The following is a 24,760-nucleotide window of genomic DNA, read 5'->3' as shown; positions in this document are numbered from 1 at the left end:
AGACCGAACTGCGGGGCTGCATGGACACACCACTCTCCTTGACATGGTGAAATTCTTCACTATACGCCTTATACATAGTGAAGTTCTCAACAACCCACCTCCACTTGTCTTTTCTGCTGGGTTTAAATATAACATTTATGCCTCACTGTGCCCTATCTGTTCTGTGTTCTTATTCTCCTTTGGACTCGGTACTTTTACTGGTTCAGTTCTGTCACTCTGTCATGCAAGGGCTGTCACTGATTCCCTGAAATCCCCTCTCCCTGTTTCACCGGGATGATCTCTCTTTGCACATGTTGGCAGCAAACTGTGGGCCAGACCCAGCCTGCCGCCTGATTTTGTATGACCTGTGAGCTAACAATTATTTTTACATTAAGAAATGTTTTTGCATGTCGATGACCTGTCTTTCCAGCACCATTTGTTAAAAAGACTATCTTTCCTCCACTACATTGCCTTTGCTTCTTGGTCAAAGATTGGTTGACTATAGTTACGTGAGTTTATCTGAGTCTCTGTTCTGTTCCAATTATCTATTCTTTTTCTAAGACTGTACTTTGTTGATCACTATAGCTTGAGAGTAAATCCCCGACTTTGTTGTTCTCTTTCAAGGCTGTGTTAGACATTCTGGCCATCTTTTGGCTCTCTGTAGAAACTTTCCAATCAGTGTGTTGAATCTACCAAGGTTTCTGTGTTTTAGGTGGTTATAAAAAGTATTTCTGTGACATTCAAACTCATCTCTGTAAGTTTACATGTTACTTGTCCCTGTTTCACAATGCAACTGTAGAGCTGGATTGTGACAGAGGCCAGATGGTTTGCAAAACCTAAAATACCGGCCATGTGGCCTTTCCAGCAAAATTTACTGGCTCTGGTCTAGCTCTTGAGCATGTGGTTTATGCTTAGCTTGTCCTGTGGAGCTAGATTGTCCATTTTCTAGTCCTGCATCGCTAGTTGCTAGCCATGTCATCTTTACAGTGCCACTTGACCTTTCTGGGTTTCGCTTTCTTATCTGTAAAGTGGGGAGGGAGGTATTTATGTCATAAAACTGTGAGGATCCAATGGGTTGTTTTGTGCAAGTATTTAGAAGACTGCCTGATCTATAGATGCCATGTGTAAGTGATGGCTACCATTTTACCAAAATAGTCTCAAGTCTCTGTGATGCTGATTCATCTATCCCACTACTTCCAAGTCATGATTATCTTAAAATAACCTGAAAGTCCTCCCTTCAAATACCTGCCATGACTCCCAATTGCTCACAGACCAGACTGGCCAGCCTGGCTCTTGTCTGTCTGGGCAGGGTCATCTGACCTGCCCTCTAGTTACAAACCCTCTGTCCCAGCCCTTTCCAGCCTTCCATGGTCCCCTCCATTCCTGTACCTTCCCATCAGGAAGCTGCTTCTGCTGGAAAAACTTTCTTCTGGGACTCTCAGAAGGGTCACTGAGATCTGGTTGAAGGTTTCAGCCATCGTTACATGCAGAAGCTTCCACGTGGAAATCGGAGTGTGATCTCACGGTGGGCAGGAAATGGAAATATAGTGCCTCTCCTTATGTAACTCTAGATGGGTTATTTTCAGGGTAACAAAGCTGCAGAAGGCTAGGGTGAAAAAAATCCAGCCGAGTCCCCCAAGTTTATTGCCTACTGGTGTTTGGGGGCTGTAACCAAAAGTGTACACTTCAGGGAGAGAATCAGGTATGGAAAAGTTATAGGAAGGAATCTAAATTGCTGATTGAATATCAGGATCATAGTGTATCATGCAGCTATTACAATAAGTATCAAGCTCATATAACAACGTGAAAAACAATATTTAAAGGAATCTTGCAGAATACAGAATTGCACGCACATTGATTACAGAGGAATGAAATAATGTCCCATCATGGTCATGAGGATGAAAAAATAAATCACATTTGAATGTGAGAATAGCAGCATTGTGGGTGATATTTTGCTTCTTTTAGAGTGTTCAGTTTTACTGTGTGCAAAACTGTTTTATGCAAAAACCCCCTCGCATGCTGAAAAGTAGTTTAATTTGTCATTTGTAAATTTTTCTTTAGAAAAGTAAACTTAAATGTTTGCTTTTGGTAAATTTAAAAGTTTTAAAAGGCTAGACAAAGGAAAACTGAGACAGGGATTATGTCTTTGTGATCTCCCAAGACCCCTTGATGCAGCCCCTGTCTAGATACTGACTACAGCTGTGGCTGCTTGGAATCCCATGTTTAGCTCTTCTAAAATCACATTTCCTTCAGAGTACTCTGGAATGTGCTTTGCCTTCTCTGTTTGTGGTGGATTCCCAAACAGCTCTTGTCTGACGTTACCTTTGAGGTGGGTAGACAGGGTTTCTGTCCTTGTGAGGAACCTACAGAGCCATCTGTGACAAGTGCCTGTGCATGACACATGTTATTGCTGACGCTTTTCAGCTTACGCTTTTGCAGTTCAACCTGGGGATTCTTTTCCCGAGAGTTTGCACTCATGGAAGCATGGTGTCCCAGACTGTGAGAGCTGGAGGAATGGGAGTGGAACTTGGATTAACACAAAGTCAGACCTGAGCTGGGCACAAGGATAGGCCTGGCGGAAAGATGTGAGGACCACAGAGCAGTTCATTCCATCTAAAATACCTGCACTATTTTTGCCTTTTTTAGGGATCACCCAAATCCACACATCTTCTGGAAAGAGCACACTGGAAGGCCAGCTATGGCCAGAGGTGAGAGCTTTTCTTGGCGAGAAGTAAAGGGGTGGTAGGTTTCCATCCATGGGACAGATCCGAATCTTAACACAGATTGGCATGTCTCTTCTTGAGGCCTTGAGGGAATGGTCAAGGTGAGCCACTTTCTTGGGAAAGTGGGGCTGCCTGGCAAAGCATGACCCTCTCTCCTGGAATTTGGGACTCCATTTCTGTACAGAGCAGCCAATTCCCAAAAGCATCCAGAAAGCACGACAAATGGATGTTATCTCTGTGAACCTTGAAGCAGATGTGGTGCGTTATCTGAAGGCATCTGGGTGAGGCCTTCCCAGAGCCTCTATGAGATAAGTGATGAGCATATTGTGTCTCTTACTTAGTAATTCAAGTGAAATCAGCGTACATCTTTTTGTGGCCATGAGACGTGGCCAGCCACTTCCTCCACATTTTCCCCTGGGGATTTCCCCCACCTCTCTTGATTTCTGGGAGAAAAAAAGACATAGTCTTCCTTTCCCCCAAAGCTTCTACTTTATTCTTAGAAGTAGAAGCTGCTCAGGATTTTTACCTGGAAGTCCATCTGGGCTCACAACATTCCAATCCCGAGGGCAAAGAAGCATCTCCTCATTTCAAATTTATCTCAATTCAAATTTGGGCCAGGGATTTAGCTCAGTGGCATAAGCACCTGCCTGGCAAGTGTGAGGTCATGAGTTCGATCCCTGGCACCAAAAACAAAAGAACAAATTTTAAAACCAAAAATCTGGTTTTCAGCAACAAACAAGCAAAATGTCTCCTTATTTTCTGTTGGGAAAATAATCAAAATAAAAGAGGAACAATAGTACAAATGGATATAGCATAGGACTGATTTTTTTTTTAGTCTAGATTAACTGGGTCTCTTATTTTCTTTTAATTATGGTAAAGTACATGTAATAGGACAGTTTAAAAACTAGTTTGACTATAGAATTTAACAGCACTAAGCGCATTCACATTGTGGTAGCCCATCACCACTGTTTCCAGGAAGTTTTCACCATTCCAAGAAGTAAGTTTTATTCTGTCTCCACCCTACTTTTTCTGAGAGACTGTCAGAATCAACCTGCTAAAGCATCGTCCGCTTTACCAGGAGAACTGGTTAGGAGAAACAACCTCGGGAAATTTTGCCTCTGGATTTTGAGCCCAGCCAGAGCAAATACATGGCCCTTTGCACACCACATGTTCAGAGTTTGAGTGCTTCTCTCCCCACAAGGCAGCTGACTTTTCATTTCAATTGCAGACCAAGAAGAACTTTCCATTCTCGTGTAGCCCAAAGAAGCTGGGACTGAACATGCCTTCTGAGTCAGGTATGTGCACTGGCCATACACAGGAAAGGCCCAGCTTCTTCTCTCTGGGGTGACCAACATACCCCCACTCCCATACACACTCTTCTGGGACCCTTTAGCTGTTCAATTCTCCCTCTATTTCAATTCTCAGCCCTTTCCACCACCTCCCTCTCTTCACCCCACACCATCATTTCTATGGTGAGACAGAGCCCAATGCTCCGGTCAGGAGTGAAACCAACATGGCCCCAGGGTGCTTATCCTGGGTGGAGCAACCTCTAGGGCCTTACCTCCCTGTGGGGCAAACATGGCGTCCACTCACATGGCTTCCTCACTTCTATAATGTAATCACACTGGCCATTCAAGCTATTTGCCCCCATTAGGGTCCAGGCCTGCCTAATACCTGGATGCTGTAAATGCTGTTCTCGAGTGGGTCTTCCCTGGCTTTAATCCATATTAAAGGGCTGACTTCATTTAATGGCTTTATTTATGCTTACATTGGACCGACTTGATCAGTGAGGTGTTCTAGTCTTACTTGTCTGTTAGATAAGACTTTAGGCAGAGAAATAAGTTGATGTACTTTTTAGGAAATGGAATCCCTAGCAGATTTGCATTTAAATGTCCCCATACCATAATTAAGGAGTTTGGTCAGCTTTCTAAGGAGACTTGACTTCCAAAAGTTCTGGTTATTCAAGTCAGGGAGACTTCCATAAATATAATTTGCTTACATCCTACATGGTATGTTTTTGCATATTCACAGGCCTTGAGTGTCATTCTTCAGCAATCTTCAAGCTAACCCTAGAGTACCCAGGGCTGCTTTAATTTTAGGCCGCCTTTAATTTAATTTGTTACCTTCTTTCTTATTCATGATGACCCAGAAAGGCAGAGTCACAGAGTAGAGGGAAATGAGAGGCAAACAGAAGTTCAGGGAAGTGGGGGAAATGGGGACCATGCACGCCCTTCCAAGGGACATCTATTCGGAGAGCCCAGGTCCAGGTAACACTGTGGCCCCGAGTGGAGGGAGGCTGTTTCCATACAGTTCCCGGGATCCCCAGCGACTGCGTGGTCAATTGTCCACTCCAACCCCAACAGATTTGACTTGGCAGCTGTACAAGTGCTATAGGATGTAGGTCGGCTCCCCACACTCATCTGATACCCTCAGCCTACGACCTGGGGATACAGATCTGACCTTGCTGCGTGGGTTCTTGTGTTCACAGTGCACACTCTGACGCCTGCTGACATCAAACTCATAGCTGCCATTGGCGATATGGAAACTGTGAGTATTCAGAGTAGCTCAGGGAAGGACTCGGGTTTGGTGTCGGTGAGGCTGAATAAACTCCTGCTAACCAGGCAGAATGCTGCATTTGGAGAGAGAGCACTATGAGCTGAAGAAATTCTAAAATCCAGAGGCTTTGGGTTTTTATTTTAAAAGTCAAATAAATACCTCCTGTTATATCAGGGTGGGGAAGCATTTGGAGTTTGTCATTAATAAATCCATTGATAAATCATTGCACAAAATTTTTACAGCAACCTTCTAAACTTTCTATTTATGAAAGAAATTCTTGGTCTGGGGACTTAGCTCAGTGGTGTAAGCACTTGCCTGGCAAGTGTGAAGTCATGAGTTTGATCCTCAGTACATAAATCATAACATTAAAAATGTTACTATTTATAATTGTGCTAAATATGGATCCATAAAATTACTATTTTAACCCTTTGTAAGCATGTAGTTCAGGAATATAAAGTATATTCTCATTTTTGTGCAAACCTCAGGAACTTTTTCATCTTGCGAACTCAAAACTCTCCACCCCTTCAACAACTCCTCTTTCTCCCTTGTCCAGTCCCTGGCAGCCACTCTTCGACTTTCACTTCTCTGGGCTAACCATGCTGGCCACTTCATACTAGAGAACACAAACACTATTTGCTGTCTTGTGACTGGTTTACTTCACTCACCGTAAGGTCCACAGATGCCAGATTCTGCCTTTTTAATGCAGAATAATATTCCACTGTACAGAAATATCACATTTTGTTTATCCATTCAACTACTGATGGATATTAAGGCTGCTTCTATCATTTGGCTGTTGTAACTAATGCTGCTATGAATATGTGCCCACAAATATCTCGTCAAGATTCTGCTTTCGGTTTTTTTGTTTTATTTTATACCCAGAAGTGGAATTGCTAGATCATACGGTAATTCCATGAGAAATTACTTTTCCTAGTGGCTGTGCCATTTTATATTCAAACCAAAAATGTACAGGGGTAAAATAATTTCTCCGTGTTCTCAACAACACTTATTTTCTGGTTTTTTTGGTTTGTTGTTTTAATTAGCCATCCTAATAGTATTCACTATTGTGATTTTTTAAAATCTGCATTTCCCTAACAACCAGTGACACTGAGCATCTTTTCTTGTGCTTATTGTTCATAAATTCTAAGTGGCATATTTTCTTTGAGGTCCAGGAAGAGGAAGCAATGACAAAAGAGGAAAGAAAGGGGTGATTCACCAGGAGAGTTGGGAAGCATCTCCCCGCTAGTCCCTGGTGTCCGCATCCCACGTGCCCAAGCCTTGCAAAGCTCAGTAGCCCTGCTACCCAGTGACCCCAACTGGCAGAACCCTTTCTCACTGGGCCTCAGCTCTGCCCAGAGCTGCCCTCGCTGCCCTCCCACACCTGAGGTTCTTCTCTTCCCCTGGTGTCCACCTTCCTTTTCTTCCTGGAATCTGTCCCCTGTCCTTGCTGAAGTCTGTCCTCCCTGAAACTGTAGCCTCTTCCCCCTGGCCTGGCCTCAACCCAGGACTCCATGGCAGTGCCAACTGATCCAGTGTCTGAGATCCCCTGAGCCTGTCCCACCTTCTCTTCTCAAATCACCAACCTCTCTGGACCACCTCTGCTTGAGCATTGGGTGAGGCTGTCCCGACCCAGAACCCCCAGTACTCACTGAGCAATTGTGGCCAGCATGAATGGGGCATGTGGGCATGGCGAGGAGGAGGGTAACGGGGTGCTGGAATGTGAAGGTGGGGACTTCATGTTGGGAGATGGCCTGGGCGGGTGGCATCTGGCAGCCAGAGTGTCCCCATCCTTGCTCTATCCTTTCCTTAGCTGTATGCTGATGGGGGAAGGGCAAGGCTCACCTCAGAACAATGAGAAGAGGAGGAGGAGATCGATGAGGAAAGGGTTCTTGAGTCCTGGGTAGCAGGTTGGCTTTGCTGAGCCTGTGTGTCTCTGCATATGACACTGACACTCCGGGTCTGAGGGTGTGACCTGCTTGCTGGAAGGTTTGGATTATTCTACCATGGGCAGGCCTTGAGCAGGGGAATCTCCACCCAGGCAGATTCCTAAAGGCAACCCCCCCAGGGCCTTCCACCGTTCCACCCCAGATTCCAGGGCACGCTCCTGTTCATGAATGATTCAGGCCTGACAGCGCCAGGCTGTCACTTGCTCCCCTCCTCCCTGGGTGATCCTGGGAGCCAGGGCACGTGCACGCAGCTCGGTCACGGTGCTCTCCAGCCCAGCGTCATTGCCCGTTCACTGCTGGGCTACTTGACCTTCAGGATCAAACCTGAAGGCACAGCTCCTGTGGGCCTTTTCCTGCCTGTCCTGAGAGATGCATGTGAACCTCGCTGGGTTTGCATGCCTAAAAGAATAATCAGGGGAAAATAGTGGTGTACAGTGAATTTAAAAAGAAACGTCTATGTAATGCTTCACACTTTTGCATTGGTTTTACATTCCTGGAGTTCTACATAACCAAAGAACAGTCACTCATTTGGGACAATAATCATCACTGTTTTGTTAAAGGCCCCCCTTTTTTTAAAACTGCAAAAATTACATCTGCAAGTATGCACAAAGTTTTTTTTTTCAAATAACGGAGGACCCAGCCACATTTTATGTCTTCTTCACTATCAGCCCCACTCCAGTTTATAGCAGTTCGTGGGGATATAGGTGGCATAGAAACCTAAATAGGATCACGCTGCTCTGTCCTACCTGTGAATTGTTTTCCTCAGGTCTCATAGATAGTGCCACACCAGGAGATGAGAGGTTACGATCCACTGTATCGAATTCCTTGGGGAAAGAGCCTGTGTGTTGCTTGGCTCCGTGTCACTGATGCCGCGAGGCAGGCATTCAGTAACTGAGGGCAGGGGAGAGACAATGGCTGGTAAGGGACAAGGGGCGAAGTGGGTGTTGGCAGGGTTTGTCCAGCTGTCCCTGTCACCTGGACCCCCACCCCATTCCTGTCCCTGTCCCTCTTATACTCTGTCCTGTCCTTCTCCCCACCTTTCTTTACAACCACCTTCTCTTTGGGGACAAGGTCTATTGTCCATCAACTAATTATCAGAAGCAGCAAACTGGTGGTTTTAAGACTTTTTTCCCCCCTTTTATCATAGTTCAGGGGATTGAACTCAGGGCTGTTGCAATGAGCTAGATCCCCAGTTCATTTTGCTTTTTGAGACAGGTCTTGCCAACTCCCTAACTTGTCCAGGCTGAGCTTAAACTTGTGATTCTCCTGCTTCAGCCTCCCAGAGTGCTTGGGGTTACAGGGGTGCACCAACGTGCCTGGCTCACATTGTGTTTCTAATTGAATGAGCTGCCAACACTGGAATCAGGATATTTTAAATAAAATGCATGTTTCCAGCTTTTCTTGAAAAATCTGGCAGTTATGGATTCATGGACCTCTGACTGCCATCAGTCCAAGCTGCAGGACAGTGCCCCTCTGGCTGGGCACAGGTTGGCCTGCCTTGCTAGGACCTCCAAAGCCTTCTCCCTTCTCTAGCTAACCTGTGTTTACAGTCCTCAACTTTCACTTTACAGTGGTTTTTATTTAACTTTTCTTCCCTCCCTGTGATAGTGACCTTTCTAAGTCCCTCTTACTGAGGATCAGAGAACCCTGTACCCAGGGAGAGGAATTTCACGATCAGCCTGATCTCCCTTGAGAGCTCCAGAGCTGTGACCAGTCCTATAGCCTGGCTCTCACTTGAGAGGGTGGATGGGACAGCTGCTGGCTACTCGGGGTTCTGTAGCAGGCTGGGTGTAGACAGCAGTGGCCTCCCTCTCTAAACTGTCACCACCACACCTGACACCCTGCCTTCTAGGAATTTTGAGAGACTGTGGGTCAGAAACTGAAAATAATACTGCTAACAATAGCAAATACTCACTAAGTCCTTTCTGTCTCAGACCTAATTCTAAGCATCCCTAGGAGCCTGCAAATGGTGTGACCCCCATCCCTCCAGCAGGGGGTGTGGTTACCACAGTGTCACCTATAGCCCTTAAAAGGAGGACTTCTCCAAAAGCAGTGTCTGTGTTGTTCAAGGGTGATACTAGAAACTTATTTTGTTCATTCAGAAAATACTTATTCAACAGATGTTCACTGCACACTGACAACCTATCAGGCAATGTTCTAGGCCTAAGAAATATAGGCAAGTTCAGAATGTGAAAGCTCCTGCCCTTGGGGCACTTACATTCTAGCAGGGAGAGATGACAATAAACAAAGTCAACTTCAGATTATGGGGAGGGAGGTCACCACAAAGCAGTCTTTGATTCTGTGTAGAATACTAATATGACTTTATAATGCATTCAAACCAAAGCACTGAGAAAAACATGCTGCTCAGAAGCCTGGCAGAGATGCTGCTGGGGCAGAGGTCTGGGTTGCCTTCCCTGCAGAATAAACACGTTCTGCTGCCTTCCCTGGATGACTTGCTAACACCACGTATCTCTTCCAGCCTCCAGACTCTGGTGCAGTCAACCTGGACACCAGTGAAAGGTACCTGCCCTGAGACAGAGAGCAGGACGGAGCCTGAGACATCTCTGATCCACTGTCTTAATCGGTGGGGGGAATCAAGAGCCAGACAGTTAAGGCCCTGCTCCAGGCTCCCTAGAGTCTGGGGACAGGGCAGGGACCAGAACCAACCTCTGATTGCCCAGCCCAGGGCCATGAATTCCAGTGGCTCCACTAGATGACTGGAGGGGAATGGGAAAGGGTAGAATCCTGCTCCCTTTACCCTGGGGTCATCATCCCCTTCTGCCTTTGGGTCAGGCCAGGAAGGAGGGTGCGGGTTCTACCAGGAAAGGCAGATGGTCAGTGACAAATGCAGCCAGACACTCACGGATCACCTCTGCTTGCAGGACTGAGAAAGAACCATGGCGGGGGTGCATGGGAATGATGACAGGTGAGTCCTGGCTTTCAGGCCAGATTCTAGAGTGTCCCCATCCCTCCTGACACAGCAATTCCGCTAATAAAAAAATACACTGTACTGCCACTTTGTCACCAGGACCTGGGGAGAAAGGAAGGCTTTTCTTTTTGGTACCGGGGATCTAACTCACAGCCTCGTGCTTGCCAGGCAGGTGCTTATGTCACTGAGCTAAATCCTCGGAGAAAGGAAGGCATTTTAAGAGGGATCCAGGCTATGGGAAGTCACACACCCTGAATAGCATGCGCTAGCAATGTGTTGGAAGGTCTCTGGACAAAGAGAAGCCAGGAAGCATTAAGACTGAAAGATGCAGAAGAGGGGCTTGGGACAGGCTAGGCAAGGGCGGCTGCAGTTCCTGCTCCCCCGGGAGCCCAGGGCTGGCCTTGGGTCACTTCAGCTGGGTGAATGTCCCGGCTTGTTCCTCCAGGAAAATGAAGGAAACAGAAGTCAACTGTAATCTCACTATTTGGAGATAATTAGGGTTCACACTTGGGCCTTTCTGTATCCAAGTGTAATTACAGTCTCTGTAACCTGGGCTTTTTTATTTGCTAATATCAGAGGTTCCTTTTGATGATATCAAGTCACCTTAAAATCCCCAAGTTCCTTATCATTAGCCAAGTGAACTTGGCAGGAAGTCAGTCTGCTGTGCCTGGAGCTCCTAAATCATGACCAAGGGAGGCCACCTTTCACCTGGGGATGAAGGAGAGAAGTGGGGGGATGAGCTCTGTGGAGCAGATGCTGGTGGAGGAAGGGACGGAGGCGGTGCCCTGGAATCCAGCCAGGAATTTGCACAAAGGACCCAGAGCCTCAGGCTCCTGGTTAGGATGGGATGAGTGGGATACTGGGCCTCTTTCACCACTCGTGACCCGGCAGGGAAGCGTGGGGCTGCTGTCAGCTCCCCCGCCTCCCGCATCACCTGATTGACAGGCGAGGGAGTTCTGGTGGCCATAGAGGTAGGCAGTTCCCCTGGGGAAGAGTACAAGGATTCCAAAAGCAGAGGCTCCCTGAATTGGTGGCTTCACAGCTGTGCTGAGGCCTGGCCTTGTTTACCTTTATATGGCACAGAAAACTGAAGGAAATGAAGTAGCATATTTGGGGGTGTCTAGGAAGACGAAGTGTAGTTTATCCCACAGATGCAGCTGCCGGGAGGTTGATTTCTCATTTTCTCCACTTTTTTCCTGCACTCTCTAATAAAGGCTGATTGCCTTTTATTTTAAGTACTGGGGATTAGAAAGCAATTCCCTTTTACAGACTTATCACTAGACATTTGTGTCTTGTAACTGGTCCTTACAGACTATCTTCACCTGTCCCTGTCGTCTTGAACTGGGCTCAAAGCCATGTGACGTGGGCTCCTTCTGCAAGCTGTCAGGGAGGAACATGGAGAAAATGAAAATTTTAATCAGGGAAAAGGAAGGGAATACCACCACATCACACATGAGTGAGGTGGCTGCCCAAGGCCTCAGAGCCTAGCGGCCAGTCTTCTGACCTCCAGCCCAGCTCTCCCACACCCTCCCTGTGGGCTGCCTGCAGAGTCAGCTCCCCTTGCAGAGAGGCCCTCTCCTGCTGGCACTGTGCTGTAAAGCCCCAGGCACTCCTGGATGGGGACAAAGGAAAGGGAGAGCAAAGAGCCTGGAGGTGGAGGCACCTTCCCTGCGTGACACTCTCCGGCTCTCCTCTCCTCTCTAGGGAGTAAGACACAACTGTTCCTGACAGCACTATTTTTAGCAGTGCTCTGGCTGTCAGCTCTGGGCTGTGTTCTCTGTGTGTTCCCTGGAGTTTACCCACCCTGCTGTCACTCTCGGGAGGAGGGAAGGGAACTGGAGGGCAGCCCAGACAGTTAAAAGCCTTGGCATCCACGAGCTGTGGTTCAAATCCTAGCGACTTCCGGGAGCTGGGAGGCCTTGGGCAGCTTGCTGAGTTGCTCTGCCTTAGTTTCCCCCTGCACTAAACTGGAAATGGTGTTGTCTTGAGTTTGGTACACAGGGTTAAATGACGGAATGCATGCAAACGTCCAGCACTGGGCCTGGCCTGCATCACACAGGTTCTCAATCTCGGCTCCAGTCGCTTCCAGGACCAGATCCAGGGGTAACTTCAAAGCCCAGAGCAGGGTGCAAAGGCTGTGCTTTGCAAAGGGGTGGTATCCTTAGCACCTCTCCCCAGCAGGGAGCAGTCTTTAGAGGTGACCTCCAGTTGTCAAGGCCAAGGCTCAGACCAGCGCTCTCTTTAGTCCTTTCAGACATCATCAGCCACTTCAACCCTTCTGTTCTGCTGCCCACGTGTCCTCCCTGGAGAAGCGCTGCTGTCCGCGGTGGTGTTGAGTAAGCTCCTTTTCTGTCTCTCACCAGGCTTGGGTATTTCCGATGGTCACGGGCAAGCAGGTGGTAGAATTTCAGGGGCTGGCAAGGCCAAATAGGCTTCAGGGAGTAACAAAAGAGCTTGCTATATAAGATTTATGGAGGATTACACAGGTTATTAAGTCAAAGCTGAAATGCCCCCCCCCCCCGTGCTCAGACACTAGCACCTCAGCTGGGCTAAGCGGTGAGCTTTCACACCCTGGAAAGTTTTGTTTTCCTGATTTTTCTTTGTGCTCCCCTCCTCCTGCACAGAGAATTACGGACTCAGGCTGAAGAACTGGTGAGCAGCTTGAAGAAGAACCCGGTAAGGCTCCACGTAACTCTGGTGTATTTGACTGTTGATCGTCGCCACAGGGCAATCAAACCACACACTCAGAGCGATGATGATCCTGGCACCATCTTGCTGTGAACACAGCAGCCAGTGTGGGCCTCTTCAAAAGCATCCTTTCCACCGGGGCTGTCTGAAGGTCACTAGTCGACTCTTCCTTTCAGAATGGTTTGCTTGTGCTACTGCTGATGGGGTAAATGACCTCCCACTTGAGGATTGTGTTTCAGAGAGAGACTAGTTCGAGACTGACTGTATTTTCTACCACTCTGCATGATGCTGGGTCTGATACTTAACCTCCTAAGACTTAGTTTCCCTACTTATGAGCATAATCAAAGAGCTTGCTGCATAAGGTTTATGAAAAATTAAATGAGGAACAAACATGCCTGTTACAAACTCAGTGCTCAGTAAAATTCTGTAGCTATAGCTGTGATTGTCACTGACATGTGGTTGGTGACATTAATAATTACCATCTTAATTTTAGTTCTTAGGACCAAGGCCTCTATCACGCATAGTATGCTGGACACCTTGTTATCCGGTCTCCTAATAGTTCAGATGCTCTTCACTGAATTATTTACATAAGTTTGTAATAAGTATCCTCCAGTCTTTTGTGCTGCCCCTGAATCAACAGTCTAATCAAGGCAGGCCTTACACCAAGCTGATTCTAACTGAGCACTGTGCCTGCAGCCAGGGAGCCAAGGGAAGCTGCTGTCTGTGTCAGCGCTTGGACATTAAAGGGTTGGGAATTAAACTGGAGGTCATTCCAAGCCACACAGGGACAGCAGCCAACATGCAAGCTGTGACATGAAGACTCGGTTCACCCCAGCAGGAGAATTTCAGAATTTCTATGACAATAGAATATAATTATTCTGCAAATAGCTGGGAAGTCTTGAGTCGAAATCAAAAATATTACAGATGAGGGAACTAAAGTTCCAAGAAGACTGGTTCCAAATCATACCGCTAGTTAGAGCTAAAATCTAAAGTGCTTGGTTCTTAGGTCAGTGTTTCTCAAGCAGATGTGGTGCCTCAGGAGAACACAATAAAAGTTTGTATTTTCTTATACAAGCAACACATATTCATTACAGAAAAATCATTACAGATAAAGAGAATATTAAGAACCATCTTAAATTGAATAGCCAGTGATAATTATTGTTAATAACTGACACATAGTCCTTTCCATGTTTTTGCTCAGTATATAAATAGCAGTATATATTTTATAAAACAGGGATGTTACTGGATGTAGATACTTTTTATAGCCTATTTTTCTCAGTATATTTCCACTGACAATAATTACATTTTCCAGTACTGTTTTAGTAGTAATCACATAATGTTTCATCTTATGAATGTGCCGTAATTTACACAGTAATCGCCTATTTTAGACATGTTGTTTCTAGCTTTTCATTCTTAGGAACAAGACATCATTATAGCTAAGTAGTTTATGCATACTTTTTTTCCTTAAAATAAATTTTGGGAAATGGAACTATTGGATTCAAAGGTGTGCCCTTAAAATATTTTTATATTTTGCCAAATTGCCTTCTAATGATTATACTATTTTAGATTCCCACCATTCGCTTCTTCCAATTAAAAACCATGAATATAGCTCTGGTGGGAGTGGGTGTATAACAGTGAAAGACACAGAAAGAAAAAAGTTCTTTTTGGCTGAAGATCTTACTAATATTTCTTTTTTATGTGGTTTCTCTTTAGCAACTTGATTTTCAACAGGATTGGAAACTCATCAATGTGTTCTTTAGCAATGCAAGCCTGTGTTACCTGTGTCCCTCTGCTCACGAGGTAAACCATCGGTTAGGAGGCTGGGGGGTCACAGATGCTGGCGTTGGGTCAGTGAACTAAACCTGTCTGGTCCCTCTCTGCTAGGCTGGGGGCCGGGACCACCTATTTCAGAATCAGAGCAGATGAATGGCTGAGTGAGGGAATGGAAATGCAAGGGCATGTGTTTTGTGTTTGCTTCTTTTTCTCCAGGTTTTATGGTGATATAATGTCCATAACATAAAAAATTGCTCATTTTTATTTTTGAATGAACACTTTGGTGGTATTAAGCACATTTATAATTATATCCATGACCATCACAAGCTATAGATTTTTTTTTAAACCATTCCTCAAATCAGGGAAAAATAACTTAAAATACAGATAAGCATTCAATGGTCATTCTGCAACTGAAGAAAACTGATCTAGTTACTGAAAAATGATTTCGCCCATCTTGCTTCTGAATCCATGTAAATACCGAATTCAAGAAATAAAGCAGGGTTTATAGTCTGTGGTCAGCCTTGACCTGTGAACTCTAGTTGGACTGGGAAGTCTGCTGATGACCTAAGGTCAACTGTAGACTAGCTTCTAGGCTCTGGCTTTCCTGGAAATAGGCCATGAAGCCTGTGGCTTCATTTATTGCTATTCATGTAAGCTTCTGCCTATGACTAAAGTCTTTTTTGACAGGTTACAAACAGTGAGGGGTAGCTGAGAAGCCTGGGCTATGGTGGCATAGGTGGCAGACAGACTCTTTCCAGGAATCTGCTGCATGATTGCCACCAAGCTGTCCCTGCTGCTTATGACAGTCCCGTGGCCTGCCCACTGTCCTCCCAGTCGCTCTCTCAGGGCCTCTGCCAGGCCTTGGCACAGGAACGAGCAAAGCTTCTTGAGGCATCTTTCCCCCCATCTCTGGGCATCTCTCCTGCTTGCTTGTGGCCCCCCTTTAAATGCCATGTGCTTGCCCTAACCCCTGGCCGCCGTAAGAACTCCCCTTCCTTGAGTGATGGGGACCCTGGGAGGAGGCCGGGGGAAATCCTTCTTCCCGGTCAGCTTTTGTTGATCAGGCCCATTCCTGCAGCTTTCCTGGGCGTGTAGCATATTGATAATGAAGGATCATTGTTCAGGTCACCTTCGTTTCTTGTCAATGCCAAGTAAATTTGCATGCCTTCTAATTCTGTACCACTCCCCCCTTTTGAGTCATTTTATGCATACCAACCTTAATTCATGAATGTCTGTGTTCATGTATTAAAGTATTCAGATAAGCACGTTTGCATTGCTGCATCCCTCTATATGTCTTTTCCTTATGTTGTTGTATTCACATATAGATTTACTGCTTTTTTACATGTAGGTGCGTGCTATTTTTTTTTTTTTTTTTTTTTTTTTTTTGTATTTTGTATCTTTACTGGTATCAGGGATCGAACTCACGACCACAGGCTTGCAAGGCAGGCGCTTATGCCGCTGAGCTAAATCCCCAGCCCCTGATGCATACTATTGCATTTGTGATGAGTTTGTTCATGCTAGAGTTTGTTTAACACACGAATATGCGTTCATGGATGCACACACTCATTCATGAGTCATCTCTACCCTCCACCTGGCAGGCAGGCATTTCCACATGAGTTCTTGCCTTCTTTAGCCCGTCAAGCGCTCTACCTACATTCCTTTGTACCTGTGTTCCGTTTATGCATTATTTGCTTTTGTTAATTTTTAGTTCCACAAGAAATAGACAAATGCTTTTAAACAAAGACTGAAAATTACAGATGAAGCTAGAATGGACTTTGACCACCACCCAATCCCACTCCTGTTTTCCGTCCCAGGGTCTTTTTCTAAAATTTAATATTCTTTATTTACATGTGTTAATTGTGCATACTAATGAAGTTCAGTGTAATATTTTGGTACATACAGAGTGCATTGATCAAATTCCCGATCTCCCTCCCCAGCCCCTGAAGCACCTCCCAATCCCTAGGAATCACTAAATTTTAATTTTTTCACACATAAAAGGGAACATTCTGTACTTGTCTTTCTATGTCTGGCTTATTTTACGTAATGTCCTCATTTCTATCTATTTTGCTACAAATGGCAGGATTTAATTCCTCTTAGGACAGAATAATACCCCATCATGTTCATACACCACATTTCTTTATCATTTGTCAGTAGGCACCTAGAAAGATTCCTTATCTTTGCTCTTGCGAATAGTGCTTGGTAAACACGAGTGCGCAAGAATCATAACCAGAGAGCTGGTATGTTATTTCATTTTTTTTATAATCAGAAGTGAGGTAGCTGGGTCCTATGGTATTTCTGTTTTTAAGCATTTGAGGAACCTCCCCATTTTGTTCTCCATAATGGTTGTACTAGCTTATATTTCTATCAATGGTATATAAGAGTTTCTTTTATTTTGATTATAGTCATTCTAATGTGGATGAGATGTTATGTAACATGCCTGTGAACCTTAGCATTATTTTTATGCATATCTGTGGATATGAGATTTAGCATAGACAGTATTATATTTTGTAAATTTTTTGTTAACTAGGTATTTTTGAGAGCTACGCAAGTTGATAACACATGAATTGAATTTATTCCTGCAGCTTGAATACAGTGTATTTTGTTATGTAAATTTATATTTTATTTAACCACTATTCTATTGATGGCCACTTAGGTATTTTTAATTTAACTATTATTACCAGCACTACAACAAACAAACTTGTTCATTTACTTAAACGTGTGAAGGTATTCTCTAGATACGATGATTTTCCAATTGTGTATTGGAACTGAGTTGGTCACTTTCCTCACTGGGACAAAATACTTTACAGCCACAACTTAAAGAAGGAAAGGTTTACTTTGACTACTGGCTGGCTCCCAGGCAGGACAGTGTGGCGGAGGGGCACGGTGGAAGGGAGTTGCTCATGGATGATGGACCGGAAGCAGAGAGAATCAAGGAAGGAAGATAGACGGTTCCAGGTCATCCCCACAGGGAGCTGTGTCTTCTATTCAGGCTCTGCCTCCTGGGCAGCAAACCGGTGATATCACCTTCCTAATTCAGTCACCTTTCAAAAGCCCTGTCTGGGGGTGAAGAGGCTGTCCAGGAACATCTAGCTGTAAACCATAACTGGAGTATATCCATGAGTCCCTCAAAATCAGTGTAAAAAGCTCCAAGACACAAACAAGCTGGAGTAAATTACAACATAGCCTAGTCCATTCCATCTACTAAACTAAAGCAACTACTGGTTCATGAAAGCTTCGCTTCCTTTCCATATGGGTCTGTGTACTGGATTGGAACAGCGAATGTATGTCACACTGTGAGTCCTTGTCAAAACAGTTCGAAGACAAGTGCGGAGAGTTTCAGTATGGAATCACCAGTGCTCAGAGACAGACTCCAAGTTTTAATGGAGTCTGCCTAGTTGCCCTCTAAAGTAGCTTGTCTCATGTACATTCCCACCACTGAATGGTTTCCGTTAATATGTGAGATTGCCTCGAGATTGCCCGTGTTGATACATAAGGGCTGAGTTTATTCACACGTAGAACCTCACACTTTTAATTGGTTGCAAACATATGATAAAAGTAACTGTGCCTTGCTCCTGATTTCTGAGCCCTGAGCCACTGATTCCCATAAATTTAGCTCACTACCGTGGCACCCAGCCCACCCTCCTCAGCCAAAGCACACAGTGACTTGCCTTCCCAGCCGCACCCCAGCCTGGTTCTCTCTCTGGGCTCTTCCTGTGGTTTGGCACCACATCCTCAGTTGAGTACTTACTGTGTATTTTTATATTCCTCCAGGCATATCTCGGGGACTGTCACTCCTTCAGTAGTTGTCAAAATGTCCACAGGAGGTACCTCTGAGGTCAAAGTCTGAATAGGGGGGCTCCTGGCCCCCACCTGATTACACAAAGCAGCTTATTCTGGCTGTGGTTCAGCGTTTCCTAAAAATTCATATAAGAAAGAGGGTTTTACCATTAGGAAGAGGTGTTAAACTACTGTCCGGCACTAGGACTTGGAGTTCTCTTCCTCTGAAAATCTGGGCTCCTCTAGTGAGGAATAGCAAGGGGTTGTGTCCCCATTTATTCTTTAAGGGTTGCTGATGGTCAGAGTCATGAGGCAGTGAGATCAGGAACTGTCCCTTAGTCACTAGTAATGGCTCAGCCTCCGAGGTAAATGATGACCAGGCTCATGGCAGTGACACTAATGCTTTTGGGCTCTGGGTGCTTATTTAGTGTTTCCTAGTTAACATCTAGCTTTATGAATGAACAGGGTAAAAATCAATGGCATGCAAGAAAACATAGGCGTTTGTGTATCAGTGATGCCACTTGGATACAGGTGTCAGCGTGTTTTGAGTGTGCACTGGCAGTGTGAGTGAAGAATCCTAAAACCGTTTTTATTTTTTAACCTAGCAATCATCTTCCTTGTAATAAACCCCAAGTAAATAATTTATTGCACTTTTAAAATAACTTTGTTAATGAAAGCTACATCTGGCTTTGGGCATGTGTTTGTAATAGACATTCTTCTGAATCTAGGGGTAAAAGATACAAATGGAAGGATACAAGTTTGTTGGGAAAAATAAGTTTCTCCCTGATTTTGGGCTCCGAGAGTTTATGTTATACGTGAACTTATAGAAGAGGGGCATTTTCTAGGAGCATAATATCTCCCGCTAAAAGATAAGGACAGTTGCTAGCTTAAGCATTCAGTGCCTGGAATGCCTGGCTGAGCCCAGAGTCCCACTACAGCTCTGAACAATACACCTCGACTGGGAGTTTGCACTCAAAATGGCCCAACGGGGTTTCCCAGACCCTTAGACAGACACTCATGAATGTGGCACAGAAGGGCAGCAGGGACATTTCTAGACAGCTCCCAGGGCTCTTCGGGAGGGCAGCTGTGATGCTGTCAAGCTCAGAGAAAGACTTGGAAGAAAACTACATAGAAGGCTTTAGAGACCGGGCTGAGCCGGCCTCCCAAAGCAGGACCAGCCTGCGGAGAGACGAGGACATTGAATTTCCTCCCCACGCTCTGCCTTGTGGTCTTCACCTGTGACTGGCAGCCCGTCTCGTGGGTTGTCCTTTCTTCCAAGGAACAGATCCACTCCTCGGCCATCCTTGTTTTCTCTCTAAACCAAGTTGTCTCCAGGAGCACCAGTGTTCAGGCCGCTTGGGAGTGTGTCTTCTGTTTATTGATATTTCACACTGAGAAGGTAAACCAGAGTCAGTTTTTGAGGTGGTCTCATTTGTTTACTGTCATCACTAGCAAAGAGGAAGAGGCGGAGCATGTTGGGTGGATAGCAGATGTGTTCACATACTCAGATCACGTGGATCCTTTCATGTGGTCTCTAGCAATCTTTCTCATGGCAAATATGCTAGGGAGAGGGTGCATAACATAGTACAAGTTGAACATCCCTATCTGAAATCCAAAATGTTCTGAAATCCAAAGCTTTCTGAGCATTTTAGATTTGGGCAGGGGTGTTCAAGCAGTACAGTCTGTGCAGATATTCCAAAACCCCAGAAAACCCCAGGCATTTCAGAAAAGAGCTCCTTACCTTGTATCAGCGATGGTGAACCTTCTAGAGCTTTCAATAACAAACAGCTGGTTACAGCACTCATGCCATAGGTTCACCACTATTGTCTTATATCCTTAGAAGTTTTAAGGCCCATTGGGTGCCTTAAATCTAGGCTTTGATGCGTTCACCTGCAGACCTAATTTTCTGTGGAAAAGAGTAATTCCATGAGTCTTTGGAAGTAAGAACCCCTTAATTCAAGCATTACAATCATGCCAGGTGTTTCTGACTTTGCTCTGACCTTAGTGTCTTAGTTACTTTTCTCATTGCTGAGACAACACCCGATGCTCAATGTTAAGAAAGGAAAGGTTTATTTAGCTTACAGTTTGTAGAGGTTTCAGTCCCTTATGGGCTGGCTCCAAGGCAGGTTGGCACATGGTAGAGGGGCAACAGTTCATGGTGGTGGAAGACAGCAAAAGCAACAAGGGAGTTCTGTCCCTTATACTGTATGCAGACTACCCACTCTGGGCGAGTGTCACCTCACACCCTTAGTCCCAGCATCGGATCATGAATGAACCACAAATTCTAGATTCAGGCTCCCCCTCAAACCCACCCCTCTTAACTGTGAGAAGCTTTGGGAGGACATCGAGATACAAACCATAACACTTAGGCTTGCCCTTTCCTGTGAATTTATTTTTTTCTCCTGCTAGATGACAGGCTGGGGAAGCCAGAAATGGATCCCCACCCCCAACCCCAAAAAGCTGCACTGGGAACTCTACACTTGTTGTGGGAAGAGGGATTTCAGGGCTTTGATCAGGATCTCTCCCCGCGGGACCTGCCCAAGTCCAGGCATCCTCAGCCTCATGTCCACTCTGCTGCCACCTCACTAGTTCATTTCTTCTCTCACAGAATGGACCCTTGATGAGCAACATGGACAAGCTGGCTGGGATTCTACACTACCTGCACCAGGAGGTGAGGCTAATGTTCTATGCCCCGTAAGACCTGGGGCTCTGCCAGGGGCAGCTAGTGGGAAATGGACTCCTGAGTGGGCCAGCAAGACCCAGGAGAGGATTCTCCAGAGAATCCATCTCGTCAGCCTCTGAAATAACAGTGCAAGTCAGGTGCAGGTCAGGGCATGCCACTCTCACAGAAGGATGTTTCCAGAAGCATTTCAGCTCCTGGGGACTCGTGGTTCTGCTGTTTCCTGAGGTTACTCTCTGACCAAGTCTGAGGCAGTGATGGCCAGAGAGCTAGAGAATGCTTGAGTTTTCTTCCTAGAACTACCATAGTAACTCAACAGGTTCTGAGACCTGAAGGCCGTGCTGTGATATTGCCTGCCCCTGAGCTTCTTGGGTCTGAGGCCCCATTGACTCTGAGCTGGGAGGTATCCTGCCAACCAAGAGGGAGGGAAGAGGTGATAACACAGCTGCAGGTTTGGCCATTATGGACCGATCCCAACTGAATATCTTCAAGAGAAACAGTCCCCAAAGCAGGCTCCAGAGAGCCCTTGGGCAGCCATGGCAACTTAGCGACCACTGTAATTGTTGTACTAATTTAAATCTGAATACACCAAGATATGTTAACTTTCACAAATCTGCCACTAAAGACTACAGTTTAAGGAAACGTGTATGTTATCAAGTTGACCACGGGTAATTGTTTTGGATTAAAAACTGGTGGTCAACCTAACACCAGCTGAATTAAGTCAGTATGGTACTGAGTATAGATGGCCCACCTGAGGAAAGTTGCCAGCATATATAGAGATGTGGAGAAGAGCTGTGCATTGTGGGTTCTCCTAAGCGTTGCTGTTTTGAGCCATTGGTTCTCCTGGAGGAGATGGTCATGATTAGCTTCCCCCAGCCATTATCATCAGAGAAGCTTGGGACCTTGTTGGTGAGTGTCTGTGGTTCACTTTGGGGGAGCTTTGTCCTTATATCAAACATAGTTTCCTGTCTGTAGAAGGGAAGATGTGTGCTGTTTAATCTTCAGGAGAAACTTGTCACACTGGCTTCCTAGCACGTACTCAACTGTTCTCATTGTTGGAGGACCTCCGTGTCGCTAAGATGGCTGTGGTACTTTTCAGGGCAGCCCTGGTCCTTATGAGCATGACTTCTCGGCCCTTAACCTACCAGCACAGCTCCTTCACCCCACTGGCATAGACTTTCTAGCTTCTACCACTGACCTTTGGGCCTTCCCAGCATGGATCCATGAAACAGACTGGTGTGGCTCCTACTCATGGCCTCTAGACCTCCAGTTGGACTCATGGGAGGCACTGTCATGGTCTCCATGTCTTCATCTGGATTCATGCAGGACATTGCTGTGGGATCCAGGCCCTTGGCTGAATATTCTGAGTCTGTAGTGTTGTGGACAGATTTCCTGCACTTTCTTGTGTTTAACTCTGGGTGCCATCACAAATAATATTATAAATCCTGTGTCCTGATTGTAATTGTTCTCCTCACAACCCCTGACTAAAATAATCACCTTCATATCCCTTGTGTCCGCTTAGGTCCCCAGAGCATTTGTGAACCTGGTGGATCTCTCTGAGGTCGTGGCCATGCCTCGATGGCATCAGGGGACTCTGCTCAGGTAAATATAGAAGTGAAACAGGACTAACGTTTGCTGGGTACCTGCCCTGTGCTGGGCTCTGAGCTGGTTCCTCCATGATTTGGGGTCCCTGCAGGGACCCCAAGTGTGAAGGCTGGAGAACTGTAGGAGCATATATAACTAGCACAGGCCCGGGGCAGAGAGTCTATTGGCAAGTACTATTTGGGGGACCCAGTTAAGGGTTTAAATATTCAGTCAGGGTGGTGGAGTGCCAGACACCCTCCCTCTACCATAACGATCTGAGCATTTAGAAGCCAAGAAGTATTACTTCAGGAAATCAGGTGGGAAAGAACGTCCCCTAAGTGTACTTCTCAGAACTTGACCTGCATGTGTGTCTGATAAATTTCATAGAATTTAAACTTTTTGGCACCACACCTTAAAAATCCTGGCTTTGAACCAGGAAAGGAAGTTCATGTAGAAAAAGTCAGAGCAAGGACATCTGGACAGAGCAAGAACAGAGGGACAGGACCACGGGGAAAGGAGTCTCGGAAGAGGAAAAAGAGAAAGGAGGAGAGCGTAGGGGAGGGAAGGACAGGGTGTGGGCAGCAGGAGCGGAAGAAAAAGATGATCACTTCAGTGGCCCATCTGGCCCTGGGGCCGAGGGCTCCCCACTGCCTCTCCGTCCTCTTTGTCCCTAACATTTGCTACTTCTCTTCCCCTAGATCCCCTAGGGCTCCCAGCTCCTCCCTCCCTGCCCCAAGTGACTCCAAGGCCCCACCAGGCCCCCTCTCCCCCCTAGAGGCACCCCAGACTCTCATTCCCTTCTACTCTGATTCACAGCAGACCCTCACCGGAGGCCTGTGGTTGCTCAGGGGAGACCTCAAAGCTGGATACGGTTGTAATGCAGTGGTCTTATCAGGTGAGCCCACTTCTGAGGTCTGGGCTGCTGGCTCACACATGGGGAGGCTGGGGAGCAGAAAGGAGGTCTGGGACAAGCTGAGTTTACCCACGTTAGTCTGAGTCAGGATCCAGAGGATGCCACTCTGCATTCGCTTCCCCATGATCTCTGTGTGTATTGTGGGGGCATCAGCGCTGGGCGTGGGGCCGTGCATCTACTCTGGGCAGCAGAAAGTGAGGAACTTTGCAAACTCATTCTGAACTGCCTGGTATCATCGCTGCTGCTTCAGCCACATCTGTGGCTGGTGAGCTGGCTGTGCCCAGGTAGGGCTATATCCCAGGCTTACGCCAACAAGAAGCCAGGGCTCCTCAAGACAAGTGTTATGGTTGACAGAAGAGATCCTTGCAGAGCACAGAGGACTCAATAAAAGCCATCATTCTCCTCGGCAAACACTCAATGTCTGGCTCCCACTAACCTGAGTCATCTCGACAACCTGTGTTCAAGAAGACAGTTGGAAGCGGTGCTCTGGGGGACGCTGCTTTCATTCTGAAATTGACAGCGCTTTAAAGAAGTAGTGGCCGGTGCCTTGGGGGAAAGCAGGGCCTCGTGGTGCCAAGCTGCTGAGTGCTTCTTGAGCTTCTGGCGAGTGCCCCGCAGGTGCTCTCTGGCATGACCAAAGGTCAAGGACTCAGGGGCAAGTGAGAGCTCAGCATAGGTCATCAGTAGCCCCAAAAGTACGAGATGCGGGAGACCTTCCAAATAGCACGTGCTCGCATGGGTGGCCCTGAGTGAGGGGCTGCTGAGAAGCCTTGGGAGGTTGGCCAGCTCTGGCCGACTTGGACTCCTCAATGCACCGTCTGCTCCCTTCTCAGGAAACCTGGGACAGCCTCCTGGCCTCCAGCAGCTTCAACGATCAGGAGTCCTTTGCAGTGGTTTTCCAGCCTTTCTTCTACGAGGTGTCATCTCCTGTGGTAAGTGAGCTTCAGGCGAGGCCAAGGGTGCAGACTCGGGGAGCCTGGACCATGCACTGGCTCTCACAGAATCCCAAGTCCAGTCCAGCTTTACAGAACCTGGATACATAGTCTCAGAGTCAATGCAAAAATGACGTTTTCTTACAGAATTTCTCTAAGGGGACTGCATAAGGCAAGGACTTAGGCTACAAGGCTTGGTCTCCAATCCTGGCTCTAGAATGGACCAGTTATGTCATCTGGGGCAAGTAGCTGACCTTGCTGTGCCTGAGTTGAAATCTGTGAC

The 24,760-nt window shown here is 46.3% G+C and overlaps 1 protein-coding gene and 1 long non-coding RNA gene across 4 annotated transcripts in view; one reads left to right on the top strand and one right to left on the bottom strand.

Moving 5' to 3' along the window:
* The window catches only part of Plb1 (phospholipase B1), a 118,130-nt gene that overhangs the window by 10,354 nt on the left and 83,016 nt on the right, over positions 1 to 24,760 (top strand). The window contains 12 exon segments of one of the 3 annotated variants that reach the window (NM_001173028.1): positions 2,626 to 2,687; positions 3,931 to 3,997; positions 5,191 to 5,249; positions 9,681 to 9,721; positions 10,084 to 10,127; positions 12,376 to 12,466; positions 12,755 to 12,806; positions 14,532 to 14,618; positions 20,977 to 21,039; positions 22,571 to 22,650; positions 23,449 to 23,527; positions 24,379 to 24,477. In NM_001173028.1, the coding sequence (NP_001166499.1) occupies positions 2,626 to 2,687; positions 3,931 to 3,997; positions 5,191 to 5,249; positions 9,681 to 9,721; positions 10,084 to 10,127; positions 12,376 to 12,466; positions 12,755 to 12,806; positions 14,532 to 14,618; positions 20,977 to 21,039; positions 22,571 to 22,650; positions 23,449 to 23,527; positions 24,379 to 24,477 (824 nt within the window). 3 annotated transcript variants of the gene reach the window in all.
* Positions 17,406 to 20,238, bottom strand: LOC134471549 (uncharacterized). The gene is made up of 3 exons (XR_010040985.1): positions 20,110 to 20,238; positions 19,605 to 19,759; positions 17,406 to 18,505 (listed from the first exon to the last, which is right to left on the bottom strand). It is a non-coding gene; the product is annotated as an uncharacterized LOC134471549 (long non-coding RNA).

The sequence above is a fragment of the Cavia porcellus genome, unplaced genomic scaffold, assembly GCF_034190915.1.
Source record: "Cavia porcellus strain 051 isolate PalLab524CR breed Dunkin Hartley unplaced genomic scaffold, mCavPor4.1 scaffold_1, whole genome shotgun sequence".
Lineage (NCBI taxonomy): Eukaryota > Metazoa > Chordata > Mammalia > Rodentia > Caviidae > Cavia > Cavia porcellus.
Note: the sequence above shows the minus strand (reverse complement) of the source record. Positions and strands in the feature narration are given on the sequence as shown.